General features: G+C 35.7%; 1 protein-coding gene across 4 annotated transcripts; it reads right to left on the bottom strand.

The window, feature by feature from the left end:
- Positions 1 to 415: 415 nt before the first annotated feature.
- Positions 416 to 23,888, bottom strand: LOC111291667 (nucleotide-sugar uncharacterized transporter 1-like). Of its 4 annotated transcripts, none has more exons than XR_016345771.1 (8): positions 23,601 to 23,885; positions 22,358 to 22,509; positions 22,040 to 22,245; positions 21,866 to 21,959; positions 2,540 to 2,706; positions 1,950 to 2,120; positions 1,094 to 1,386; positions 416 to 947 (listed from the first exon to the last, which is right to left on the bottom strand). XR_016345771.1 is itself a non-coding variant. In XM_022883518.2 (7 exons), the coding sequence occupies exons 1-7, from the start codon at positions 23,680 to 23,682 to the stop codon at positions 1,188 to 1,190; spliced, it is 1,071 nt and encodes a 356-aa protein (XP_022739253.2). In that variant the 5' UTR covers positions 23,683 to 23,885; the 3' UTR covers positions 981 to 1,187. The 4 variants fall into 4 exon arrangements, 2 of the variants coding, with proteins under 2 accessions (XP_022739253.2, XP_089622936.1); XR_002690420.2 differs by lacking the exon at positions 416 to 947 and adding an exon at positions 1,674 to 1,842 and having other exon boundaries at positions 1,251 to 1,386; positions 23,601 to 23,888; XM_022883518.2 differs by lacking the exon at positions 416 to 947 and having other exon boundaries at positions 981 to 1,386.
- Positions 23,889 to 24,631: the final 743 nt, after the last annotated feature.

Raw genomic sequence — 24,631 nt, 5'->3', positions numbered from 1 at the left:
GAGACTTAAGCTTCGAACCCGCGCGGGTCCGGGACCCGGGCATTCACCCTTTCGACGTCCCAGATCAGCCTTTCGCCATGGTTCACACCCTTGTGAGGTATTGTCCGCTCTGGCCCCTCTGACCTCACGGTTTTGTCCTATAAAAGGCGCCTCACAAGGCGGAGATGGTGTGAACCCTTTTATATCCCAGGGACCTTCCTATTATGTTCGATGTGGGATTCAGGACTCCCCCTTAGGTCCGTGACATATGGACTTTGCTTCAACCAACCAGCTCTCATCAAGGATCAATTACTGGGTTGTCTCTAGCTAGAGAATGATGAAACTAGCTCAAAGACCTATGCAAGGTACGGTTGGGATGCATAATCTTAATAACTTAAAACTTTTGATTCAAGGGTGAACAAGAAAATAATTCATATAGCAATATGTTTGGCCATTTACTTAATGGATTCCTCAACAGTCAACAAATACAAACTATATTTGGCCAAAAAAAAATGCAAAAATAAGTTTACAAACAAAGTCCGTAGAAAGCACTGTGTGGAGTAAAGTGAGCGCCCTCACAAAGGTGAGGTACAAAGAGAGTAAAATAGCATCAGACTGAAATGGCCTCTATGTAAATTAACTAGTTAAGGACATTTAGCCAAGACTGCCTACTTTTGAGCCAAAGCTATCTATAGTGAACTAGTTGAGGTCGTCGTAGTAGTCTTGGAAGCATCATGGTTGGATACGTTCACATAGACCAACTAGATTGCTTTAAGTTCTTGGTGTAACACCGACTTCATAAGCTTAAGCTTTTAGGTCTAGGTGTGGCCTAAGCAGTATGTTATGGCCTTTCACTTGATGGAGTCCAGTTGAAAGCATGCCAAACACATAGCATATTGCCTCTTGTATGGATATTCTATACATTTACATTGCATTCTATACAAGCTCTTAAAGCAGCATCGTTAAAACTGAAACAAGCATGAAATATAATATAAGCAACGTATTCTGAAATTGCTCTATAATTTCTCTCTATAGTTAAGGAAAAGAAAAAAAAAACAATAGCAAGCTTTCTTTAAGGAGGAATTTTGGCTTTCAATGTCAAATATGTACTCACCATGAAGTTTTCATTGTTAAACAGTTTCTGTACCATATGCATCATGATTCTCTCTATTTCCTTCGCCCAGTTTAGACTTTTAAAACAGGATGTTTTAGGGTAACACTTTCCTCGACTGCTGCTTCATAGCATGTATGTTAAGGTATGTGTAAAAGGACATGCCACCAATGGCTATAAATGCACCAAAAATACTAGTTGCACCAGGATTTGTACCGAAAAGGTAATAGTTTCCGAGAAGTACAACACAAGTTTTGAATTGTCCAAGAACAACAGAGGAGATGGCAGATGTAGCCCTGAAAATAAGACAATGTGAACCAAACAACAAATGAAGTTACAGGAAAGAAAATTGCTTAAAATCTGAGTATAACTACTAGGGGAAAATAATTCTCCATCCATTAACATTTGATCACCTTTTCATTTTAGATGTCCAAAACTGTTACGCATCTTGAAATATCAAAATATATGAACTCCTATCCTCTCCTTCTTAGTTTGCTTTTCTTAACACCTTTTTGTTTTATTTTTTATTTTTATTATTATTTTTTTATAGATTCTCTAATAAGGTTGATTTTGGTACACTTACATGTGAACACACAGAGCCAATCTTGGGGTTGACCATTTACCTAACCAGCGATGACACTGCTTTCTTTTTTTCGTTTTCGTCTTTTTGGAGGGGCACAAGGCAGTTTCATTTCAACAGTCATATATTCACCATGAATGAATAGTGGAAAAGTAAACTAAGCTAGAAGCAACTACATAAAACAAAAGAGATGAAATTATGGGAAGCTGTAAACATCAAACAGAGCAAGTTGTAGCATGGATCAAATGGTTAACAAAACCTAGATTAATTGGCACTTACCGTAGTGTCAAAGCACTTGACCACTGAAGCAAGAAGCCAAGAAAAGCAGACGTGAGAATCGCCGATGTATTGCTGAAGCTCCAATGGAATGCAAGCACACCAGGAGGATCCAAGAAAAGAGTCATTAAAACCAGAAAAAACAAAGTGATTGGTGTTGTCTTCCACATTAACCTGCTCAACAAACTTTACAACTTCAACCAGTGGAAATTTTGAAAACAACTTCAATCAGTGGAAATTTTGAAATATTTCAGCAATACAATTAACATAAGGGAGAGAAATAATTTTCTTGGATGCGGGCAAAGCAAAAGAGAAAAATAACTAGCAACCCATGTTTGGATATTTAATGGTCTAGGAGAAGTACTGATAAGAAATAATTAGTATTTAGTTATCCCTTTACCCCCAAAAAACTTAATATTTTACTTTCCTTTGTTTGCTGTCAAGTAACAGAACAAGCAAATATTAATTTTCATATTGTATCCCTTCTAAACATCCACCATTGAAAGTTCTTATTTTTTTTCTTTTTATATGTTTTTTATCACATTAGAACAACCAAATAAACCATAAGTGAGCTCAGAGAACATGAAACATACCCTAGTGCAGTCCAGTTCTCTTGTTGTTGCACATTGGACCAAAGGATTTTATTGATTGCACTAGGTATTATCCATGCCAATGCAACACAACCGCCGAAGAGGCTGAATTGTAAATCAGTTACAGTAGCAACAGCAACCCCAATAGATACAACTGTTAGTGCAATCACCTGAAATATTTTGTAGGAAGAATTAAAAAAAAAATGAAGAAGCAAATTGACAACACTCGAGTGATATTAACCATAGTAGTCAGTCAAATAACTACGGTAAGAATGCTCTTACCGTTTCTACATAAACATAATAAACAGTCTATATAACACTGGCGTGAAAATTCAAGAACTTTTGGACAAAGCCCAAATCATCAAGCATCGGCAACTGGCACAAAGGGCAAGAGATGCAAGAGCAAAATATCCTTAACGATATATATTCTTGCGATTAATATTTAATACATTTTATTTATTCTAAAAAAGAAGCAACAATAGGCATATCTGGGCTACAATAGCATATAAGCTGGGTTTTAAGGTTTAATCTTCTTGAAACTGGATGTCATGAATCATGAGACTGTTACTCTTTTGATTATTAATAAAAAATCCAGAAGCAAATTTCTTTTCTCCCCATCTGACTAGACCCAGATTTTGACAGCTGAGTAGCAGACCAAGTATAGCATCATCTTGTCAGAACCCAAATTCACAGATTTTGGACAATGCTAAAATAATGGATGCACAATGTCAATAGATAAATAAGAAAATTAACTCAGCCAGCTCAAGTAAGCCTTGATTCTAACATAGTTGGGATTGGCTACACCAATCCATTTTCTGCATTCTGCTTGGTCAGGCCGATATCCACTTAAAAACTAAAATGAAATAAAATTATCAATCACAATGTAAGCAAGTTTGAACGTGCTATCTTTAGAAAAATTTAAAGTCTAGGTGCTATTGAGATTAGGATTGGGTGAGTAAAGGCATAGAAAAGGTCACCTTCACTTTGCAAACCAACCAAAGGAATTTTTAAAAAGTGTTAATGTCATATTTAGCTCCTACATTATAAGAAATTGTCTAGTGTTGTACATGTACTTCTAAATTGTGCAATATGGTGTCCATACTATCAGCCCGTGTATCAATGTAGCCCACTCCCCTAACACCGTTAACTGAGATGTGGAATAGAACAATAATATAATGACACGTGGTATGGCTGTGCCAAATCAGCACTAACCCAAAATGACAACATGGCATCCACATGGCACTTGAGAGCCAGATACTGGATGCCACATGTTACCTTATTATTTGCTAGCCATTAACCCAAACTAAAAAACCCAAAAAAAAAATGAAGAAAAAACCCGAACCCAACACTAATCTGCCTAAACCTAACAATAACCCAAAAATTCTAATCAACCAAACCAAACTCAATTTTGTTTTATTGTTCGAAATTGTGGAAATGAAACAGGAAAAACAAAGGAGAATAGATGTCTATCTGCCCGAACCACCATTATCAGCCTTCCATAGCCGACTACTACCACCACCCAACAAACCCCCACTCTACCACAACCTAGTACGGCCCTCAATTCCTAAAAAAAAAAAAATAATAATAAAACACCATTAGCACCATCAAACCAAGCCATAGGAAAAGCCACAACACAAAAAAAAAAAAAGAATAAAAATGAAAAGGAAACTTTAGAGAAATCTAAAGTAATCTACCCACGAAAAGGTTCATGGTTTTCACTTCTCCACATTGAAACTTGAATTTTCAAAGGTTCTCACAAAAAATTCATTAATCTAACTGTTGATGCTGAGCTGTTTGCGAGGGTAAAAACCTAAAAACACAAGCGAAAGAAAGAGGTCAATGACAAAGATTGGAAGCTTTTCTAGTGTTTGTACTCTGATGCTCAAGTCAGTTATTAGTCAAAGAGTGGGAAGGAGGAAAAGGCAAAAAGCAGGCATGGAAATTAGAGTTCCAGTTAGTTTTGAGGTACGGAGACACTGGGGTTAGGTGGCCCAAGCTCCATGTAGCGAGGCTAGGGCTGACATCGTATGCCTGAGTTGAGCTGGTAGTAAACAAGCCAATTGGAGGATGACAAATCAACATTCTCATGTGCCAGCAGATGGCCGAGCTAATGTGGAGCCAAGGAATTCATGTCGGCCTGCCACGTCAACTTGGCCAAATTGACCAAATTCCCCCATTTGATAGCTGACTTGTACTATGAGGTGAAAGGTCCATTTAGCCCTTTGGACCTTAAAATGCCCTTAACATTTTGTTCCGCCATCAAGTAGTTTGAGATATCAAACTAGTGAGAATAGGGTTAGTAGATTTGTTGTTCTTAAAGCCGAGCTACGAGTTGAGTGTGGATTTCTTTCAGAGCTTTCATGGTGTTGTGTTGATGAGGTGTTTTTGTGACTATCTGAGCTTAATCCGCTAAGCTAATCCTAGGGTTGTGCCAACGTAGATGGGATGGTGTTAGTGTTTAGGTCTGAGATGATGTAGCCAACGTGGTCCTCGCTTGGTATGACCAACATGGCACTTGTGTATACACAATGTGGCCAACACGATATTATATATGTGGCTTACGTGACATTTGTGGACTTTGTATAGCAGAACACAACATGTCTAATGTGATATCACGTGTATGGTCAATGTGATACTTCTGGATTTTGTATAGTGGGTACTGCAGAGCAAAACCAACATGACTTTTATAGATTCATCTGAATCTGCAATTATTAAGGAGAGAGAAATTTTGGCAATTCTTTGAATTAGGGTTGAAAAGTTGATCTTAATCTCTGTATGGTGACGTGGCTTAATCTGGGGCGCCCATCTGATCTGGGACTTGGCTATATCCGACCTTCCTACCCACACTTCTTTGCTTTCTAATCGACCAGTTTCTACTGATCTCAAACTTTTTAGCCTTATTTCATTTGACCTTTTTTCAAACTACTTCAGTACATCTCTCTTTTCTCACTATGTCATCTGATTCTAGTTTGTCTAACTTTAAGATAGAAATGAAAGGAGCTCAACTCGGCCAAGATAGTATTCCTTCGGATTACGAGGTCCTCTTTGTTATCGTAAGAAGATACTATCGTCGAGCTACATACTGGTTAAACCCAATGTCTAGAGAGGCCTAGAAACAAATAGAAGATAATGTCCGAGCTAGGGGAAAAAGTTTATCATAGGATGGACAAGCTTCTAGTGACAATAGATTCTGACCTTCAAAACCTTCCAGTCCCAATAGTCATGGTCAGTTCAATTCCTCCATCTAACCTTTTTTTTTCTTCCTCAACTCCCACACCAAACAATCCTAACCAGCCCTCCACCTAGCCTTCCAATATTCTGAGCTCAGAGTCTAGCTCTGGCTCATTGTTTGAGTCCTAAGAGTTTTTTTATTCCGCATCATCTTCGTCCTCTTTCAATGTTGTGAAGGTTCTAGTGCCTTCTCGGGCTTAGGGGCTCGCTCAATTTTCAGAAGCCAAGCAAACTTGTGAGAAGGTTTCTAAGGCTAAGCAGGGTTAGAGTTTTGAGCAGGCCAAAGGGTCCAGCTAGGCCCAGGAGGAAAATGAAGGTGAGGAGGGAACAGGTGGTTTCGACGACGATTATAATTCCTTTATTCTTTTCTACACCCCCAGCCTCTTAGGCGTAGTCTACAAAGACATGATGAGGAGTTTAAGGGTCGAGCTAACCCTAAAAATTGCCCTCATCTGTGCTTCATTCATCACATCTCTGCAGAAAGATTCAAATTTGATTTTCCAAAGGGTTACAATGTAGTGATGTTGACCTCATAAGACAGAATCACTAGCCCATTAAAGATCGATAAGATATGAATGTATTAGGATTTAATTGTGGCTGGCCTCACATTTACTTTACATTTTTTTTATTGTTGAACTTCTTTTAGCTTACAATTTAACCATAAACCAGCTCGCTTCAAATTTTTTTAGGTACATAATAGGTTTCATTAATCTTTGTAGAGAATTAGGTCTTCTTCCCATTGTCTCCCTTTCCAAGGAATTTATTGTTGTCAAAAAGCATCTTCATGATTGAAGCTGGTACTATGTAACAGCTCAACTTTCTAAAAGGATTTTTGTCAACTGCCTAAGCTCAATAAAAACGTTGAAAGTCTTTTTCCTTTGTGTTGAAAAGGTCAAAGAGGCTTAGGAGATTAATTATGGTAAGAGCTTATTTGAAGAGGCTAAGACTAGCCCCTTGACTATGGACGAGCTCAATGCACTAGATACAAAAATGACTTTCTCAAGAGGGAGAAGTTAGTAATAGATGCATATGAGCTGACCTCCCTTAATGTTATCAAGGAGGTTAAATATTGGGTAACCTTTTTGCTAACTTTTTATAACTAATTTTGTTTTTCATTGAATATTTTGTAACTCTCAGTTCTGTTTCTGTTTCGAATGTCAAATATGACTGGCTGAAAAGTTGGAGGTTTTGACATGTCCCAGTTCGTGCAATCTCCTCGAAGGAGGGGCAATGGCAAAACTCCTCCCCAGTTCGATGGTCCCTTTCGAAGGATCAAGATCATCGACCCACCACCTTTTCAGTAGGGCCAAGTTGGTGGCAAGAGCTCAACTGCAATGCAGAAGTTTAAACAAAAGATCATGACTTAGAAGCCACAAAAAGAGGTTGAGGATGGAGTCCTCATCCGTTGAACCATTTGCCGAGCTCCACCCCTTGTTAGAGAAAGTGTCTATCACAATGTGTAGAAATCTAATTCTCCTACATTAGTGCAGCTTGATTTTCTAATTTATTTTGGGAATATTTCTATTTACTCGTCTGATTTAGTCAATTATTTTGATTGTCAAGTTTTTAGGGATTTTGTTTCTATTTTAGAATAGAATAATTCTCTTTCCTTTTATTATTTTTTGTTTTCCATTTTATGTAAGTTGTTTCCTAGTAAGGAACTTCACTATTCCTATTTATTTAGATATACTCCTTCATTGTAGATAGAATAAGAAGAAATAAGAACAATCGTTCTTTAAGTTTCTTACATGGTATTAGGGTAAGTCAGCCTAAACCATTAGATTGTAGCCACACCAATTTCCGTTATGGCTAGCAAAAGTGAGAACTCTTCTTCTGTAAAGGTATGGCATAAGGTAAGTCACAAAGAGGTGATGCTCCAACAAACCCTTCAAAAGAAGTCCAAAGCCTTTGGAACTAGTTTACTAGTACAAAAAGGTAATTTCCTAAACGCCTTAAGTGTTCAACAAGGAAATACACAATCTTGGATTGTTGATTCAGGAGCATCAAATCACATGACTGAAGATGCATCCTTATTCAACATATATAGACCTTGTTATAATAGTTCTGTTATAAAAATTGCTGATGGCTTTCTTTCAAAGGTGGCAGGAACAGGTTCTATTACAGTTTTAAAAGACATAACACTTGACTCTATCATTCATGTCTCTAATTTAAGCTGTAACCTACTTTTTATCAGTAAGCTTACAAAAGATAGATGTTGTGTCACTAAATTTTTTCCCAACTTGTGTGAATTTCAAGAATTGGGCTCAACGAAGATTATTGGCAGTGCTAGGATGTGTGTAGGAATCTACCTTCTTCAAGATGATTCACTTGAGGGACCACAAAACTCTTGTATAGCCTTAACTTCTAATACTAGTAAGGATAACTTTATCATGTTATGGCATTATAGATTAGGATATCCAAATATTTCATACCTAAAAAGGCTATTTTCCTTGTTATTCAATAAAATCTCTAAAAATTTTCACAGTGAAATTTATCAACTTTCCAAGCACATTCAAAATACCTACCGTAACATTTCCTATAAATCATCTCAGCCTTTCTCAATGATTCACAGTGACATTTGGGAAACATCAAGAGTCAACAATATCACAAGTTCTAGGTGGTTTATTACATTTATCGATAATCATACTCGACTCACTTGGGTATTCCTTATGAAAGAAAAATCCGAGGTTAGCCAAATGTTTCAAAACTTCAATAGCATGGTACAAACCCAATTCCAAGCTAAAATCCAAGTCCTAAAAACTGACAATGGAAGGGAATACTTCAACTCTATTCTTGGACCTTACCTTACCAAGCATGACATTATCCATCAAAGCTCTTGCGTTGACACTTCATAGTAAAATGGGGTTATCGAACACAAAAATAGACATTTGATAGAAGCGATTAGATCCCTCTATTGACTTCCAATATGCTTAAATATTTTTGGGAAAAAGCTATCCTCACTGCAACTTATTTGGTTAATCGAATGCCTTCTCAAGTTGTTGGCTTTAAAACACCTTGTCAAACTCTCTTTGCTTCCTACCTACAAACTTGGTTGATCTCTTCCATTCCCATCAAACTCTTTGGCTACATTGCCTTTGTTCATATTAACCAACAAAACCACAGCAAGCTTGATCCCAAAGCCTTAAAATGCATCTTCCTTGGTTATTGCCCAAACCAAAAGGGCTACAGGTGTTACTCACCCATCACAAAAAAAAAATTATGGCTCTATGGATGTCACTTTCTTTGAGATTCTTCCATACTACAGCAAGAATGTTATGTAAGGGGAGAATACTACTCAGGAATAGCAATTCGTAGCTATTGACTTGCCAATTTCCCAACCAACCCCTTCAAAACCAGATTCCCAATTAGCCTATTCAAGACTAGATTTTCAACGTACCCAACTTGTTAAGATAACTCGACTCTTCAAACCCTAAGGTTATGCAAGAAAAAATAAAAGAACTGATAGCCTACTCAAGGAATTAAAAACAACAGGAAAAAGTGGACAATTGTACACAGCCAACACTAAAAATCAACCTAATCCGAATCTCTAAGAACTTCGAACTAACACAGGTAAAGTCCCTATTGAATATGAAACTGAAACTTTTGAGCCAGTTGGTGACCTTGACATTCCTATTGCATTAAGAAAAGGTGAGAGATCATGCACTGGTACCCTATCTGCAAGTACATCTCATATGACAAGTTAAAACCAAACTTTCAAGCTGTTACTACTAACTTTGATAATGTGCAAATTCCAAAAAATATTCAGGGAGCTCTCAATGAACCGGATTGGAAGGCAACAGTTCTTGAAGAAATCAAGGAACTAGAGAAAAATAGGACATGGGAAATTTCAAATTTACCCAAAGGGAAAAACTTGGTTGGATGTAAGTGGATCTTCACATAAAGCACAATGTAGATGGAAGAATAAACATTTTCAAAGCCAAACTTGTTGCAAAAGGGTTCACACAATCCTATAGAAAAAAATTATGAGGCGACATTTGCTCTGGTAGCCAAACTCAATTCAATTAGAGTTCTACTGTCACTAGCAGCCAACTTGGATTAGCCTATCCACCAACTTGATATTAAGAGTACATTCTTAAATGGTGACTTGGAGGAGGATGTCTATATGAAAATTCCCCTTGGTGTCGAAGGGCAAGACAATATGGGCAAAGTGTGCAAACTCAAGAAATCTTTGTATGGACTTAAACAGTCTCTTCAAGCTTGGTTTGAACAGTTGACCAAGGAAATGAAAAGGTATGGATTCCTTCAATGTCAATCTGACCATACTATATTTGTTAAGTTCACTAATGAAGGAAAAAGAGTTATTCTTATTATTGATGTGGATAATATCATAATCACCAAAGACCACAAAGATGTAATAGATGATTTGAAGAAACTCCTTGCAAAGGAGTTTGAAATAAAGGACTTATGGTTCTTTAAATATTTCCTTAGGATGGAAGTGGCTCACTCTAAGAATGGAATATCAGTGTCTCAGTGTAAGTACGTACTTGATCTACTCAAAGAAACCAGCATGATTGGATGCAAACCTATTGATACACCCATGGCCTAAACTAATAAAATTGGAAGTGAAAATGGAAGCTCCCTCATGGACAAAGGACGATACCAAAGACTAGTTGGGAAGCTTATTTACCTCTCTCACACATTATCGAAGCTCAAACTCTTTAATTTTGAGTACAAAAAGACTATCGAAGAGATTGCCAAAAAGTTCAAGGATTTGAGCTAAAGGCTGAAGGACATTATAGTTCAACAAGCCATGGTAGAGTCCTTGCAACAACAATTTAACCTCAAACTGAGCGCGGTGTTGGCTGAGGTGGAGTCCCTGAAGAGCGAGCTCCATGCCTCTAACTAGGCTGAGTAATGGGTTGTAAAGAACCTCCTTGAGTCCAATGACTTCTACAACATGCAAACTGACTTTGCTCCGAACCAACTGTTCATCTCCTTCAACTTAGCTCTGAAGGAGATGAAGTTCCTTTATGCTGATCATTGACAAATCATGATTAGCTTAAACAACCTTTGGTCCCAACAGGTTGCAGTCATAGCCAAAGAGGTCTAGGATAAAGAGGATATGGAGATAGAGGCCACTGTGAACGCTACTTTTTAGGCCAAGCAAGAGAGAGCAGGTGGGAAGCCTAAAATAAAGGTTAAGGTTGGTGAGCCTGAGGCACTTACAGCTGAGGTGTAGACTGAAAATGGGGCCTAGTGTAGTTTTTGTTTTATTTTGCTTTTTTTTTTTTTGGTTTTGATATTTTGTTCCGACATGTACATATTTATACATTAATGAAAAGAAGAATTTTTTGCATCTTTGAGCTTGATTTCTTCCCTTATGTGCTCTCAGCTTAGCATACTTATTTATAATTTGTAGTGAATTACATTTCCACACACTTAGCTCGATGATTGTAGACAATAACACTGAATATAATTGATTAAGTGTGAGATCAGTTGTAAAGAACTTCAAAATATAATAGAATAGCTCAAGGCTTGAAGTACTTTCAATAAAAAGGTCTTATTTTTCCATCTCTTAGCTCGAAACCCTTATTCATTGATCTCTAATTTAGCACTAGTAACTTGTGAATAATCAGCTCAAACGTTGTGATAATGAAAATTGGATTCATAATTCATACAAATCTGAGGTCAGCTTTAGGTTTCATAATTTGAGCTCGGATCTCATGCATTTTAAATATAACACTGTTACTTCAAGCTTTAAATAGATGAGTTAGCGAAATGTATTTGAACTTTAAGCTTTCATTTAGCTCAGGATTCAACAACACAGGTAGACCTCATAATTACAAACTTCCTCAGCTTTAAAGCCTCTATTGATAATAAAATTTCAAATTATCCTCATGCCACTTCCTCGAGATGGGATTTCCATTTAAATCCTATAATTTACAAGTCCTAGCTTGGACCACTTTTTTCACTATATAGAGGCCTTCCTAGTTTGGCACCAACTTCCTTCCTTGGTCGTCGACTACAGAGGTTTTCACTTTTCTAAGTTCTAGGTCGCCTTTGTTGATGTTTTTTTATCAGACCCTTTTATTATAATAGTTGGAGATTCTTTGTTGATAGGTTGCTATCCTAGTCAACACATTGTCTCTTTGCCTCTTAGTTAGGTCTAAATTGGCCCTTAAGGCCTCCGCATTCCCCTTTTTAGTGCTGAGCTCAACTTGGAAGCTAGGGAGGCCAATCTCAACTAGGATCACGACTTTTGTTCCAAAGGCTAGATTGAAAAGGGTCTCCCTCATAAGGACTTTAGTGGTTGTTCTTAAAGCTTGTAGTACTCCAAGAAGCTCTTTGTCTCATTTGCCCTTGGCTTTATCTAATCTCTCTCTTTTTAAGGGCTTCAGTATGGTCTTATTTGTTGCCTCAGCCTAACCATTAGACTGTGGATGAGCGACCAAGGTAAATCTTAAATCAATGTTGATGTTGGAGCACTATTCTTTGAACTTCCAACAACTCTTCAACCATGACATGTGCTAAGCTATCTATTGTGATTCCATACGCTAACTTGAATAACAAGTCAACTAATGTGTTCTCTAACCTCAGTATCTTTCTCACCTCAACCCTTGAGAATATCGCTAAATGTGCATGTGCCTTGTCTAGATTTTTTTTTATCCATTCTTTTTTGGCTACAAATTGTCCGTTTACCTATTTGACCACTAATTGCGAGTCCTTGTACACTAGGAGACTTTTCACATTTAGGTCGATAGCTAACCTCACGTCCACAATTAGTGCTTCACACTCTACTTTATTATTCGAGGCCTTGAACCTGAACTTTAACGCATATAGAAACTACGTTTTTTCTAGGCTAATCAGAATTAGGCCGACCCCAATTCTTTTAGTAGTGGCTGATCCATCTACAAAAAGTTTCTAGGTCTTCTTTATTCTAGTCATCAGCCATGTTAGGCTGTTTTCTACTTCAGCCAAGGTACATTCAGTAACTAAATCAGCTAGTACCTATAACTTTAGGGCCAATCTAGGTAGTATATACAGTTCACACTTGTTGAGCTCGATTATCCATTTGATTAGTCTGCCTGATAGCTCCTACTTCTGCAAGATTTTCCTGAGTGGTTCGTCGATCAAGACGTTCACCATGTGGAATTGAAAGTAAGGTCCAAGCTTTCTGGCCAAAGTTATGACAACATAGGCTAGCTTCTCTATTTTCTAATAATTGAGCTCTACCTTAGTCAACAATATACTTATGAAGTATACTAGCCTCTATTTTCCTTCTTCTTCTCGGACTAGGTTCAAGCTAATAGCTTGATTTGTGGTTGCAATGTAGAGGTATAACATTTTGTTAGGTCTTGGTTTCGACAATATAGGAGAAGAGGAGAGGAACTCCTTGAACTCCTTAAAGGCTCGTTGACATTAAGGTGTCCACCTAAAATCGGAGATATTTTTGAATATCTTGAAAAATGGTAGGCAACATCTACCAATCTTAACATAAATCTACTTAGTGCAGTAACTCTCTCGGTTAGCCTTTGCATTTCTTTCATTGAGGTCAGCGTTTCCATTTCCAAAATAGCTCGAACTTTTTTTGGTTTAGTTTCTATCTTTCTCTAATTGATTATGTCCCTAGCAATTTTCTCAATTTAACCCCAAAGGTGCATTTGTTTAAGTTGAACCTCATGTTGTGTTTCCTGAATGTGTTGAAGGTTTCATCCAAGTCTTTCAAATGCTTAGCCAAGCTTTTTCTCTTGACAATCATGTCGTTAACATACACCTCGACATTATGGCCAACCTGATCTTTGAACATTTTGTTTACTAGCCTTTAGTAGGTCATCCATGCATTTTTCAAGTCAAACGACATCATCTTGTAACATTACAAGCCCTTCTCGATCACAGAAACTGTTTTCTCCTTGTCTTCATTCAACATTTTAATCTGATTGTAGCATGAGTATGCATCCAAAAAGCTAAGCAGATCGTGCTCGACACTATCGTCTACCAGTCAATCTGTTCTTGGTAGAGAAAAACTATCCTTTGGGCGGGCCTTATTGAGGTAGGTGAAGTCAACATACATTCTCCATTTTTCGCTATGTTTTTCACCATAATGACGTTGGCTATCCATTCAGGGTAATATGCTTCCTTAATGATGCAAGCCCTTAGCAGCTTGCTGACCTTTTCCTTAACAGCTTTTTGTCTTTCAAGGCTAAAACTTCTCTTTTTCTACCAAACCGGTTTCATGTTCGAATTAGTGTGTAACCTATGGACCGTTATTGTGGGGTTAATCCCAAGCATATTTGATAGAGTCCACACAAATAGGTTGGCATATTCTCTTAACAATTGAATCAATTTTTCTTTTTGGTCGAGCTTGGCCCCTATTTGTATATATTTATCTTTATTATTTTCAAAAAATGACACAAGTATAAGGTCTTATGTCGGTTCTGGTCAAATGCTGTCAATTTCAAGCCTTTGGTCAATGATCTCTTTTTGTTCATTCAGGTCAGGACTATTTCCTATGAGGACAAATTTTGACATGAGTGTTGACGTGTTATACTCATTAGTTCAAATAGACTCATATATTGGTACAAAAGCATGAGCTGAATCATTTGGTACATGTAGTCATTTGTATATTCATGGAACTTGTTTAAGAGCTCGATCAAAAATTAACTTTTTATAATTTTAGTGTTGGCTTAAAGGTTCGACATCAAAAAATCTTCAAAAGGTATTTACAGATGGTGAGCTTAAAGGCTCTGTGTTGGCTTTTAAGAGGGCGTATCTCACTTTTCTTTAGCTTGGTTGATATTACGCTTCTTACCCTGGCCATCTTTTTTTGCTTCTTCGATAGTTTTTACCTTGACCTCTGTTTCTTCTCTAGCTTGGGTTTCCTTGGGCCCAGTTAAGCTTCCAATCTGCTTCCCCATCCACCCTTCATGGTTGTAACATAGCATTGCCTTGCTGTGGACTACTCTGCTTAGACCTCTTCAACCCCGTGGGTAGTAGGAAATTTGATCTTGAAATGAGGAACCGAGCCAATAATTCTCATAACTGACTAGCTTAATCGACCTAAAATCATATTGTGTGCTGAAAGGACATCTACCACCATAAATTTGATTACCGAGCTGATATTCCTTGGCTTGGTCCCCAATGTGATCGATAACTTGATTGTAACCTTTATTGGTACTTGCTTATTTCCAAAACGGATCAAGGTGGTAATGAATGGCTTTGATATCTCCTCGGTAATTTCCATCTTCAACATAATTGAGTAGTAGAGGACATTAGTCGAGCTCTCATTATCAAATAAGATCCCCTTAACTACATGATTGTAGCCTTTAGCTTGTATAACGATCGTGTCATCATGTGGAAACTAGATCCCCTCCAAATCTTTCGAGCTAAAAGAGATCGATTCATCCTTCCAACTTTTCTACTTCTTCATCATGGACCTAATAGCCCTGATTGTCCCTTGATTAAACTTTTTTTTAGCTGATACTGAGATCCCACCAATTATTACATAAATAATTCTCGTAATAGGTTGGTTGTCCACATTGTTTCTCTTCATCTCTCTGATCCACCGATTGTTAGTGTCACCTTGATTACCTCCTCTTCTCTTTTCTTCCTGGTTCCTTTTGCACTGTTCTCCTCTGACCCTATTTTTAAAATCCCCTCCATTTTCATTACCTTTTTCGGTTCACAAACCTATTCAGCTGACCTCTTTTGATCAGATTCTCTATCTCATTCGTTAAGTTGATACAATCCTCGATCTTATGGCCGCAGTCTATGTGAAAGATATATCTTTTTGTCGGGTCTCTTCTGTTGTTTTGCCTTAATGGCTTAAGCCATCTAAGCTCGAGGTCCCTTTCTATTTGCATCAAAATCCTCTGTCGAGAGGTATTTAGTACAAAGTAGTCCTCATGTCCTCTACTCGGGCTTCCTGCCTTAAGGTATTCCTTAAATTTTTTCCTCTTAGGGGATTGTTAACTTTTCTTCCTCTTCTAAAGCCAAGGATGGGGGAAATGCATTTTCTAACTCGACTATTTTTCATTGTAGTTCCAGCGTTAATATAATTCTCAACAATTAAGAGCACGTCGGCTAGAGTCTTTGATGGCTCTAGGAAGAAGGTAAGCTTGAAGTGATATTCCTTATCACTTAACTCACTTAACAAAGCGGCCATTGCAGTAGCTTGTTCTAGGTCTTTTACTTAAAGAACCTCAATGTTAAAACCTGTGATGTACTCTTTCAAGGATTCATTTCTCCCTTGGTAGATGGACATCAAGGTAAGTGTCATTTTTTTAGTTCGTCGAGTGCTGACGAAGTAAGACAAAGAGTGGTCGAGCTTTTTGAAAAAGTTGATGGATCTTGACTCTAAGCTACTATACCATGACCAAGCTGCCCCCTTGAGCATTCTAGTGAGCCCTTTGCACATGAGAGGCTCATTGGCTCCCTGTATCATCATGTTATTTTGATAAAGCTTAAGGTGGTCAAAAGGGTCAAAGATACAGTGTAAGTCTCCAAGGTCGACATCTTGAATCCTTTTGGTGGCAGGGCTCGGTTTGTGTCCTCGGTAAATGGAGAGGTTTCGAGGAATTTCAGCTTGTTATCAGAGGTGGAGGCTTTATTCTTCAACTCCTTTTCCATTGCCTCCATTTCAGCTTCCAAGTCTGAGTTATGGTTCCCAAGTGACCTGTTTGGACTTTTGGGTGGTAGCATGTGTTTGGGTATTCGTGGGGTAATGCGTCATGGGTGTTTCATCCTCATTAGATACCGACGAGGTGGCATTGTCGTTGTAAATTACCAATTTTTGTGTTGGTGGGTTCTTTGGGGTTGTTGGGTTTGGCGCTTTAAAGGTTTGTGGTGGAGTCAGGTTTTGTATCATTTCTTTTAAGGATTGTAGTTGTTAAGTGAGTGCTTCAAACTATTCCATGGTTGGGGTTACTTGTGTAGCTCAATTAGGGTTTTGTTGGTTGAGCTAGGTAATAGTTCCAGTTGCAGCATTATCTCCTTCCTTAATGACTCTTTTTGGGTGCCATATTAGCTTGGCTAAATTAAAACCCCCTACTTGACATGCCAAAATGTTAGTGTCGAGCTGTTTGTGAGGGTAAAACTTGAAAACACAAGGGAAAAAGGGAACTAAATGTCAAAAACAGATAGTTTTTCCGACATTTGAGCTCCGATACTCAAGTCAGTGCTCTGTCAAAGAGTGGGAAGGAGGAAAGGCAAAAAGTATGGAAATTAGAGTTCCAATTAGTTTTGGAGTACCTGAAAGGGGATACTTATACCTATGGTATGGGGACATTGGGCCTAGGTGGCTAGAGCTCAAAGTAGCAAGGCTAGGGCTGACGCCCTAGGTCGAGTTGAGTTGCTAGTCAACAAGCCAATCGGAGGATGACAAGTCAACATTTCCATGTGCTAGCAAGTGGTCAACTGAGGTGGCTAAGTTGATGTGGAGCTCGAGAATTTAGGTCGACTCCCCACGTCAGCTCGACCAAATTGACCCCGTTTGATAGATGACTTGTACTTTGGGGTGAAGGTCCATTTTGCCCTTTGGACCATAAAATGTACCTAACACTAACCATTTGACTTTACATACCCTAACATGTGTAATTAATCATCTAATTAAATTAATGGATAACCGGAATAAAAAGAGTTCAAGAATTTCACCCCCAATGAACTTAGCAAGCGTAATAGAACTATGAATATAAGCACACCTTAGAAACTAAAAAATGGAACCGATTGAACCAATCTATATTATAAAAAAATTCTTTTCAGATAATCAGTCGTTCCAATAAGAAAGATCAACCAACGTAAAAGCTTGAAGCTAACAAAGCAAAACCTAAAACCCAAAACATGAATAGAAGTGATAGTAGATATGTTTCAGATCAAGATAACCAAAACCCAAAATCCAAAATAAGAAAAAAAAAAAAAGATGAATTGCTAGAAGCAGATAAAGATAAAGGGTAGATCTGAAGCAGGGATTGACAGTCAGTGGCCTTTATGGGGAGCAGAAAATTGAGTTAGGTTTAAAAGGAACAAGTTAGATATGAACAGGTAGAAAATTGGCGGCTACTTAGGCAGACATAGCGGTAGTAACTAGCCAAATTTTGAGCTAGGGGCTGGTAGTTGTTTTAAGAAGATGAAATAGAGAGAGAATGGAGGATCATGGAATTAAATAGAATCTGCAATGCGATATAGCGATCGTTATTCAGTGGAAGCACCATCCTTCACTATCGTTATTTAACACAATGGAGGTGTGAATCATTATTCACACAAATAAAGGTATATTGCATTCGCAAATAGCGATATAACGGAAAGTTACGGTCATAACGAGATGTTAAGATTAAAATATCATAAATTACTTTAAATATTACCATGATCAAATTATTCTTTTGCTTCATTTTATGGTAAATTGTCAAAATTTTAAAAAAAATTAACAATCGCAATAAGCGTACTATTGCTATCTTATCAGTTATATCCGTAACCATAATAAACGTAACGTAACCGAAAACATGATTGCGATGCATTTTAAATCTATAGAGAAATAGTATGCAGATAAAAAAGGAAAGGAAGAAATCAGAAAAAATAATAATTTTTGGTTTTTACAAAGGCTGGCGGGTCAATACTAAAATGACATGGGCATCCATGTGCCAGATATGTCATTGCCAAGTGGGTGCCAAATTGGTTGTAGTCCACATAAGCACCATTAGTTAACGGCGTTAACGAAATGGATTACATTGATACTCGAATTGATAGTATGGACACCACATTGCACATTTTAGAAATACAGGTATCACATTAGACAATTTCCTATAGTACAGGGGCCAAATATGATATTACCATTTTTCGAAACATAGAAACACATTTATCTTTTCTTTTTTTTTCTTTGGTTGAAAAGCAAGGTATAGCATGATAGTTTATTCGCATAAAAGAGATTTGCACAACTACATGGTAGATAAATGCTTTAATCTGTAAAACAAACTATTGACAGATTTCTTTTTAGTAAGATTCTTAGAAGGGCAAGATTACTTTGGACAAAAGAAACCCAACACATGAATAAAGGTTTTCCTAGTAAAGAATCATGTAACTTGGAAAAAAGGATTAGCAATCTAATGAGGCACTCACCTTAAATAACTTTCCCCTTCGTTAAGGCCCTTATCTAAGTGCAAAAAATGAGTGCTTCATTGAACAGGCCTTAAGGATTCTAAGGTTCTCTTTTTGTGCTTTGCTTCATTAGAATGCCAAAGTAAGAATATAGGATACTATTGCTACATTCAGACAAGATGAACGGTAGCTAAAGTATTAGAATACTACAAGATCATGGCTAAGCTGGGATTAATTCATATAAACATATTATAATAATATAAGATCATGGCAGGATTTATGGACTAAACCTATTTATTAGAAAGTTATAAAGTTTTAACTATTAGTTTGTTTAAGAGAAGTGGACAACTCAAACTGACATTGGTCTCTCTAAAAGATATTTTGCTTGCAAGATAGGGGACCATTCTACACTGTCATACTTCCCATGTAACCAAATAAGCATTAGCCATTTCCCATTAGTTCAATTTCATGTTCTTTTTTATTATTTGAGACATGTATTGCAAGGTTACCTTGTAAATATGATAACTGCTACTTACATTACTCACTGAAGTAAGCTTCTTGGGACATGGGCATTTTTTTTCACAATGCTTATTGGTTCATCACTAACAGCCCCTGAAATTTTGACTCCTCATTTCAAGTCTATGCTTGATACAACACTTCTCCTCCTTAACTTCTCAATATCTAAAGAAATCATTCTGCTAACCCCTTGGTTTTACTTGAGATTGTAGATTCAATCTTACATAGTGTCTTTGCACATCCCTTGAGCTTGGTAAAAAGGTGCCTAATACACTTCACTAAGTTCTCCCTCATTTTTTCACATTACTTACTATGCATGACACCTAATCCTCTTAAAATTAAAATAACTTTCATGAAAACAAGTAATAAAATTTAACATCAATAATATGGAAAGCTTGAAAAGCCAAATACTAAAAGGGCATTTGGTTTGTGGATTCTTAGATTTCGGGAGGGAAAGTAATTTAGGGAAAAAGTGATATTAAAAGAGAATGTGTAATTCTTGGGTTTTATTGACTTAAGAAATGTAAGATTTTTGTGTTTGGTTCATAGGAATCTAAGATTAGCTAATAAAGTTTTTTACTATATTATCCTTAATAACAAGTGAAAAACACGTGATATTCACAATACTGACATGTGAATAATACATAATAAATGAATAACATGTTGTTTTTGTTGAAACTAAATAATTTTGAAAAATAATTTTTTTATATTTTTAACAAATATAATCTTGCAATTCTAATTACAATCTTAACATTGATTATCTTTATGTAAAGAAAATATGCAAATTGACCTTAAATTTTATATGTAATAATATTAAATAAAGTATTTTACATTTTATTTTTCTCATAGTTTCATCAAAAACTACGTTTTTATCTTGAAGCGTTATCTTTTCAACAAAGACTACATTTTTTATCTTAGAAATAATATTTTTGTTCAATTTTGAATTCTTTTTTTTTATTTCAATAACATTGCGTTTTTATCTTAAAAAAGTCATCTTTTTAACAAAGATTGCTTCTTTATCTTAGAAATATTATATTTATTAAATTTTGAAAAATATTTTTTTCATATTTTCAACAAAGACTGTATTTTTATCTTTGAAATTTTGTGTTTTCAACAAAACACTATTTTTTTATCTTAAAAACATCCTTATTAAATTCTAAAAAATAACTTTTCATATTTTCAACAAAAATTACATTTTTATCTTAAAAACACTATTTTTTTAACAAAGATTGCATTTTTATCTTTAAGATGTCATTTTTGTTAAATTCTGAAAAGATAATTTTTTTACATTTTTAACAAAGGCTACGTTTTTTTTTTTTTTCCTGACAAACATTGTTTTTGTTGAATTATAAAAATAATTTTTTTAATTTTTTCAATAAAAATCGTGTTTTTAATCATAACTTTTGCGAGGAGTTCAATAGCATTATGTTAAAAACATAATTTTTGTTTAAAATATATTAAGAAAAAAAAATTTTCATAATATTTTATAAAAAAAATTACTACGTTTCTAAAGTAAATAATGTGATTTATATAATCTGAAAATACAATTGAGGACAAACAAGGAAAAATTTTCACTTTTCCCTTGGAATCTTAAAAAACCTCAGGAATAGGAGAGTTTTTTATTCCCTTACTTTCTCACTTCTTGACACAGTTGGAAATCTTAAAAAATCTTAGGAATCCCATTCCTGTGGACCAAACCAAGTAATCAAATTACAAAAAGTAAGATTCCATAAAAGAAAGTTACTTTCCCCCAACCAAACACCCCCTAAGAAGTTCTCCATACCATAGGTGGCACAATGCCACTTGTAAGAAAATATCAAGATGTGAGATATCAATTCTCATTTCTCATTGAATTATGATTTATGATCAGACTATGAATCATACACGCATTGTTCCTAAATGAAAACCATTTCATTTACTAGATCTAGTATATAGGTAATTGAGGGATTAGCTTCGTGTTTCAGATCAAGGTCCTGAAGTAATAGAAGAATCCCTTTTGGGCACATATGAACAATTTGAATTGAGGCACATGGGCAAACAAGTGTGAGTACAGATGTCTCATAAGATGAATGTCATGATCTAAAAAAAAAATCCAATTTAAAAAAAGAAACAGTAAACAAGGCACCAATATATTAAGACATCTATTTTTCAATAGATGTAATTTCAAAATTTTTTCTAGCAATGTCAACCACATTTTAATACATGTAAGTAGGTTTCCCTAGTGATATGCAGTGCTATTGGGGGTATCATGCACGCTGAGGCACAGATACATGCTCCTTGGGTATCAAGTACCAAAATTGTTTAGAAATAGAGCATAGGGCAATTTGATCCGCTCCAAATTTGTGCCAAACATTTCCTAAGACAGCAATGGAAACAAAATATTTCTCCATTTTGAAGAAAGAGCTAGAAATTCATATGATTCTATATTAAGAACTCTCTCATTTTCATCCTTTTTGTTAATTATAGGTTAGGCATTTAACATGATATGAAAATACACCAAAGTCATGATCATAAAACTGAGAAACGAAAAATTACCTTCGAGAAAGCAAGTCCCTTCTTGTACCATATAAATTCCACTAGGACAATCAATGGTGTAATAGCAATCTTAGCCATCTGATAGAATCCCACACTAGAAAAAAAAATGAATTAAGGAATAATCCTGAAGTTTCACCCAGGAAACTTCAATTAGTTGTTAACTTATTATCTCACCTATTGTACTTCAAGCTGACATTAGCAAGGCCAGTAGAAACAGAATTAACACAGCCAAAAGTAAATAAAGATGAAGGGGCCAACTTTGAGGAGGGCGATGCAGGGAGGATAGAAAAGAAATTCAAAATCGCCATTAATGCCCAGCTGACTGCATAGTGAATAACAGTCAGAAATACTGGGAACTGGAACCCGACATTTTTAAGAACCTGAATGAAGGAAAAAAAGTGGAGCAGTTACATGCTAGAAATGCTGCTACGTCTAAAACCAACGAAGCAGATAAAATATTATGTTAGATACAGGAAACTTAAGCATACAGACCCATTTGTTCACGAAAATGATGCCAACAGCAACCACTAAATTGAACGTAAGAGCAGCAAGAGGGCCACAAATTCGTTGTTGTTGATGGTTTGCACTTTCATATGAATGCAACTTGTTAAACAAAGAAGCTTGATTGTTCTCCTCACCTCTTCCTTTGATCCAAATAAAGAAAAAAAGGAAACAAAATGAAATGTTCAGAGATTTAAGATTTGTTAATGTAATTGATAGCATTTACAAATATTAAAAAGGTTATTGCATCCATTGGCCAGAATATGACAACTAACAAGGTTGGGGTTATGAGGTCGAGTTGAACAAATGAGATTCTTTAAATGGCTTCAATAGATTATGTTGATAAATAAACTTCCAAACACCCAAAGTAACTTTAGACAAAAACGGAAATTCTTGTTCTACTTATTATGTTGGGAGAATTGAATATGCTTAAGCTACAATTAAAAGCTAAAAGCTATTAAATACACTAGATTGGAAAACTCTATACAAACATTAAATGGACCAACCAAACCAAAATTGAAGAAGATATATCTCCAGCGTTATGGAAGTAAACCAAGGATGAAATTAAAGTTATTCTCTAAATTCCAAGGCTTTAAACATTATTAAAAATCAAAGCCATCAGAGTTATAGAGTGGTTCATGTGTTTGTCATTAGCACCGACTAACTAAACACCGGTATATAAAGTTTTTCCTTCTTCGGTACTGGGTAGATATGAAAACCCACTAGAGACTTGTGATAAATAATGGAAGCTACGATTACCAACCCCTAAACGACTAAACCACGACTTCCTCCCCAAAATTCAAACCTGAAACTTCCATATTGGAATCTTAAGTTCTAAACGCTGATGTGTCCCTTTGAAGGCACTATTATACAAAATTTGATCCAATAAAAATTACAACATCTCATCCAAAATTCAAAAATAAATTTATAAAAACTAACAGTGATCAATTAAATGCTAATAAAGAACAGGTTAGAAACAGAGTTTAAGATTCTCATAACATGTAGACAATATAAACAAATGGCAAGGTTAACTGTTCAAACAAAAGCACAAAAAAGATGATATAAACTTCCATTTCTCACTGGTCTAGCAAATGACTGAACCAACCAAAACTGGCAAATTAATAACTTAACAGCAAGCGAATTTCTAAGTAAAAAAGGAAACATACAATCGAAAACAAAAAAGGAAAAATAAAAATACAGCTAAAAGTAACTGGTTTAGGGTTCATTGTAGTACCTGCTTTGGCAACATCATGAGTGTTTGGCTTCCTCACATATTTACTAAACAAATGACCCAAAATCTGAGGAATGCGCTGCATGTCTCCTCTTCAAGTTTTGGTGCGTTATTATTGTCCAACTCCCTTGTTTTACAATGAGCATACGCAGAATTCGTTGCTATTGCAAGTGGTTTTTGAGTTCAAATACAAAGAAAGGAAGCATTATGTTGACCAGCCGTCCGAGGTCTTTGCTTTACTTATTTTTAAATTCTTTTGGTTTTGATTTAGGCCATGGATAGTCACGGCACGATTGGGTAAGTGTTAATGCTGTCATCACAAAGTAAGTGGAATAATACGAATGGCACGCCACCTCATGTTAACAATTTATAAAAATAAAATTATATTAAACAAATATATTTATAAAATATTTAAATTATAGGCGGATAAATTTATAATTCTTTCAATTCATTTTGAATACAAAATATATTATATGTTCTTTGTACCCAAAAAAATCAACAAAACTATATTACTATAAAAAAAAAGATCATTAAAAATAAATTATTAAGGTAAAAAAATTGATACTCAATCTTGTATTTTATAATTTTTTTGTGTGTATTTTAATAGTAGAATTGTAAATTTCAATATTTTTATTTAATAAATTTTATCGAATTATGCAAAATATGTCTTTTTTATTTTATTTTACTTATATTTATTTAACTTATTATTTTTAATAATAGATAAAAAATTTTAAAAATAATAAAAGTTTTGAAAAACTATTAACGATCCTTGCTTGGCATGACTTGCACGAAAAAGAATGTCGTGCTTGGCATAGCATGACACATGTAAGTTATGGGTCATGTGCTGTAATAGGCCGTAAACTTAGTTTTCATGAGTTGTGCTAGTATGATCTGTTAAAAAATAATATAAGGCTAATACAATTCATTAATATAAACTAATATTTAAATAATTGTACCGATAGGATTCGACTAATTTGGTATCTCTACAATTCAATTTGGTTTTTATCAATTTCCACTCAAGGAGCGTTTGGTTG

Source organism: Durio zibethinus, chromosome 10, assembly GCF_047325235.1.
Source record: "Durio zibethinus cultivar Kanyao isolate XHJ-2024 chromosome 10, ASM4732523v1, whole genome shotgun sequence".
NCBI classification, from domain to species: Eukaryota; Viridiplantae; Streptophyta; class Magnoliopsida; order Malvales; family Malvaceae; genus Durio; species Durio zibethinus.
This window is presented reverse-complemented; position numbering and strand designations above follow the sequence as displayed.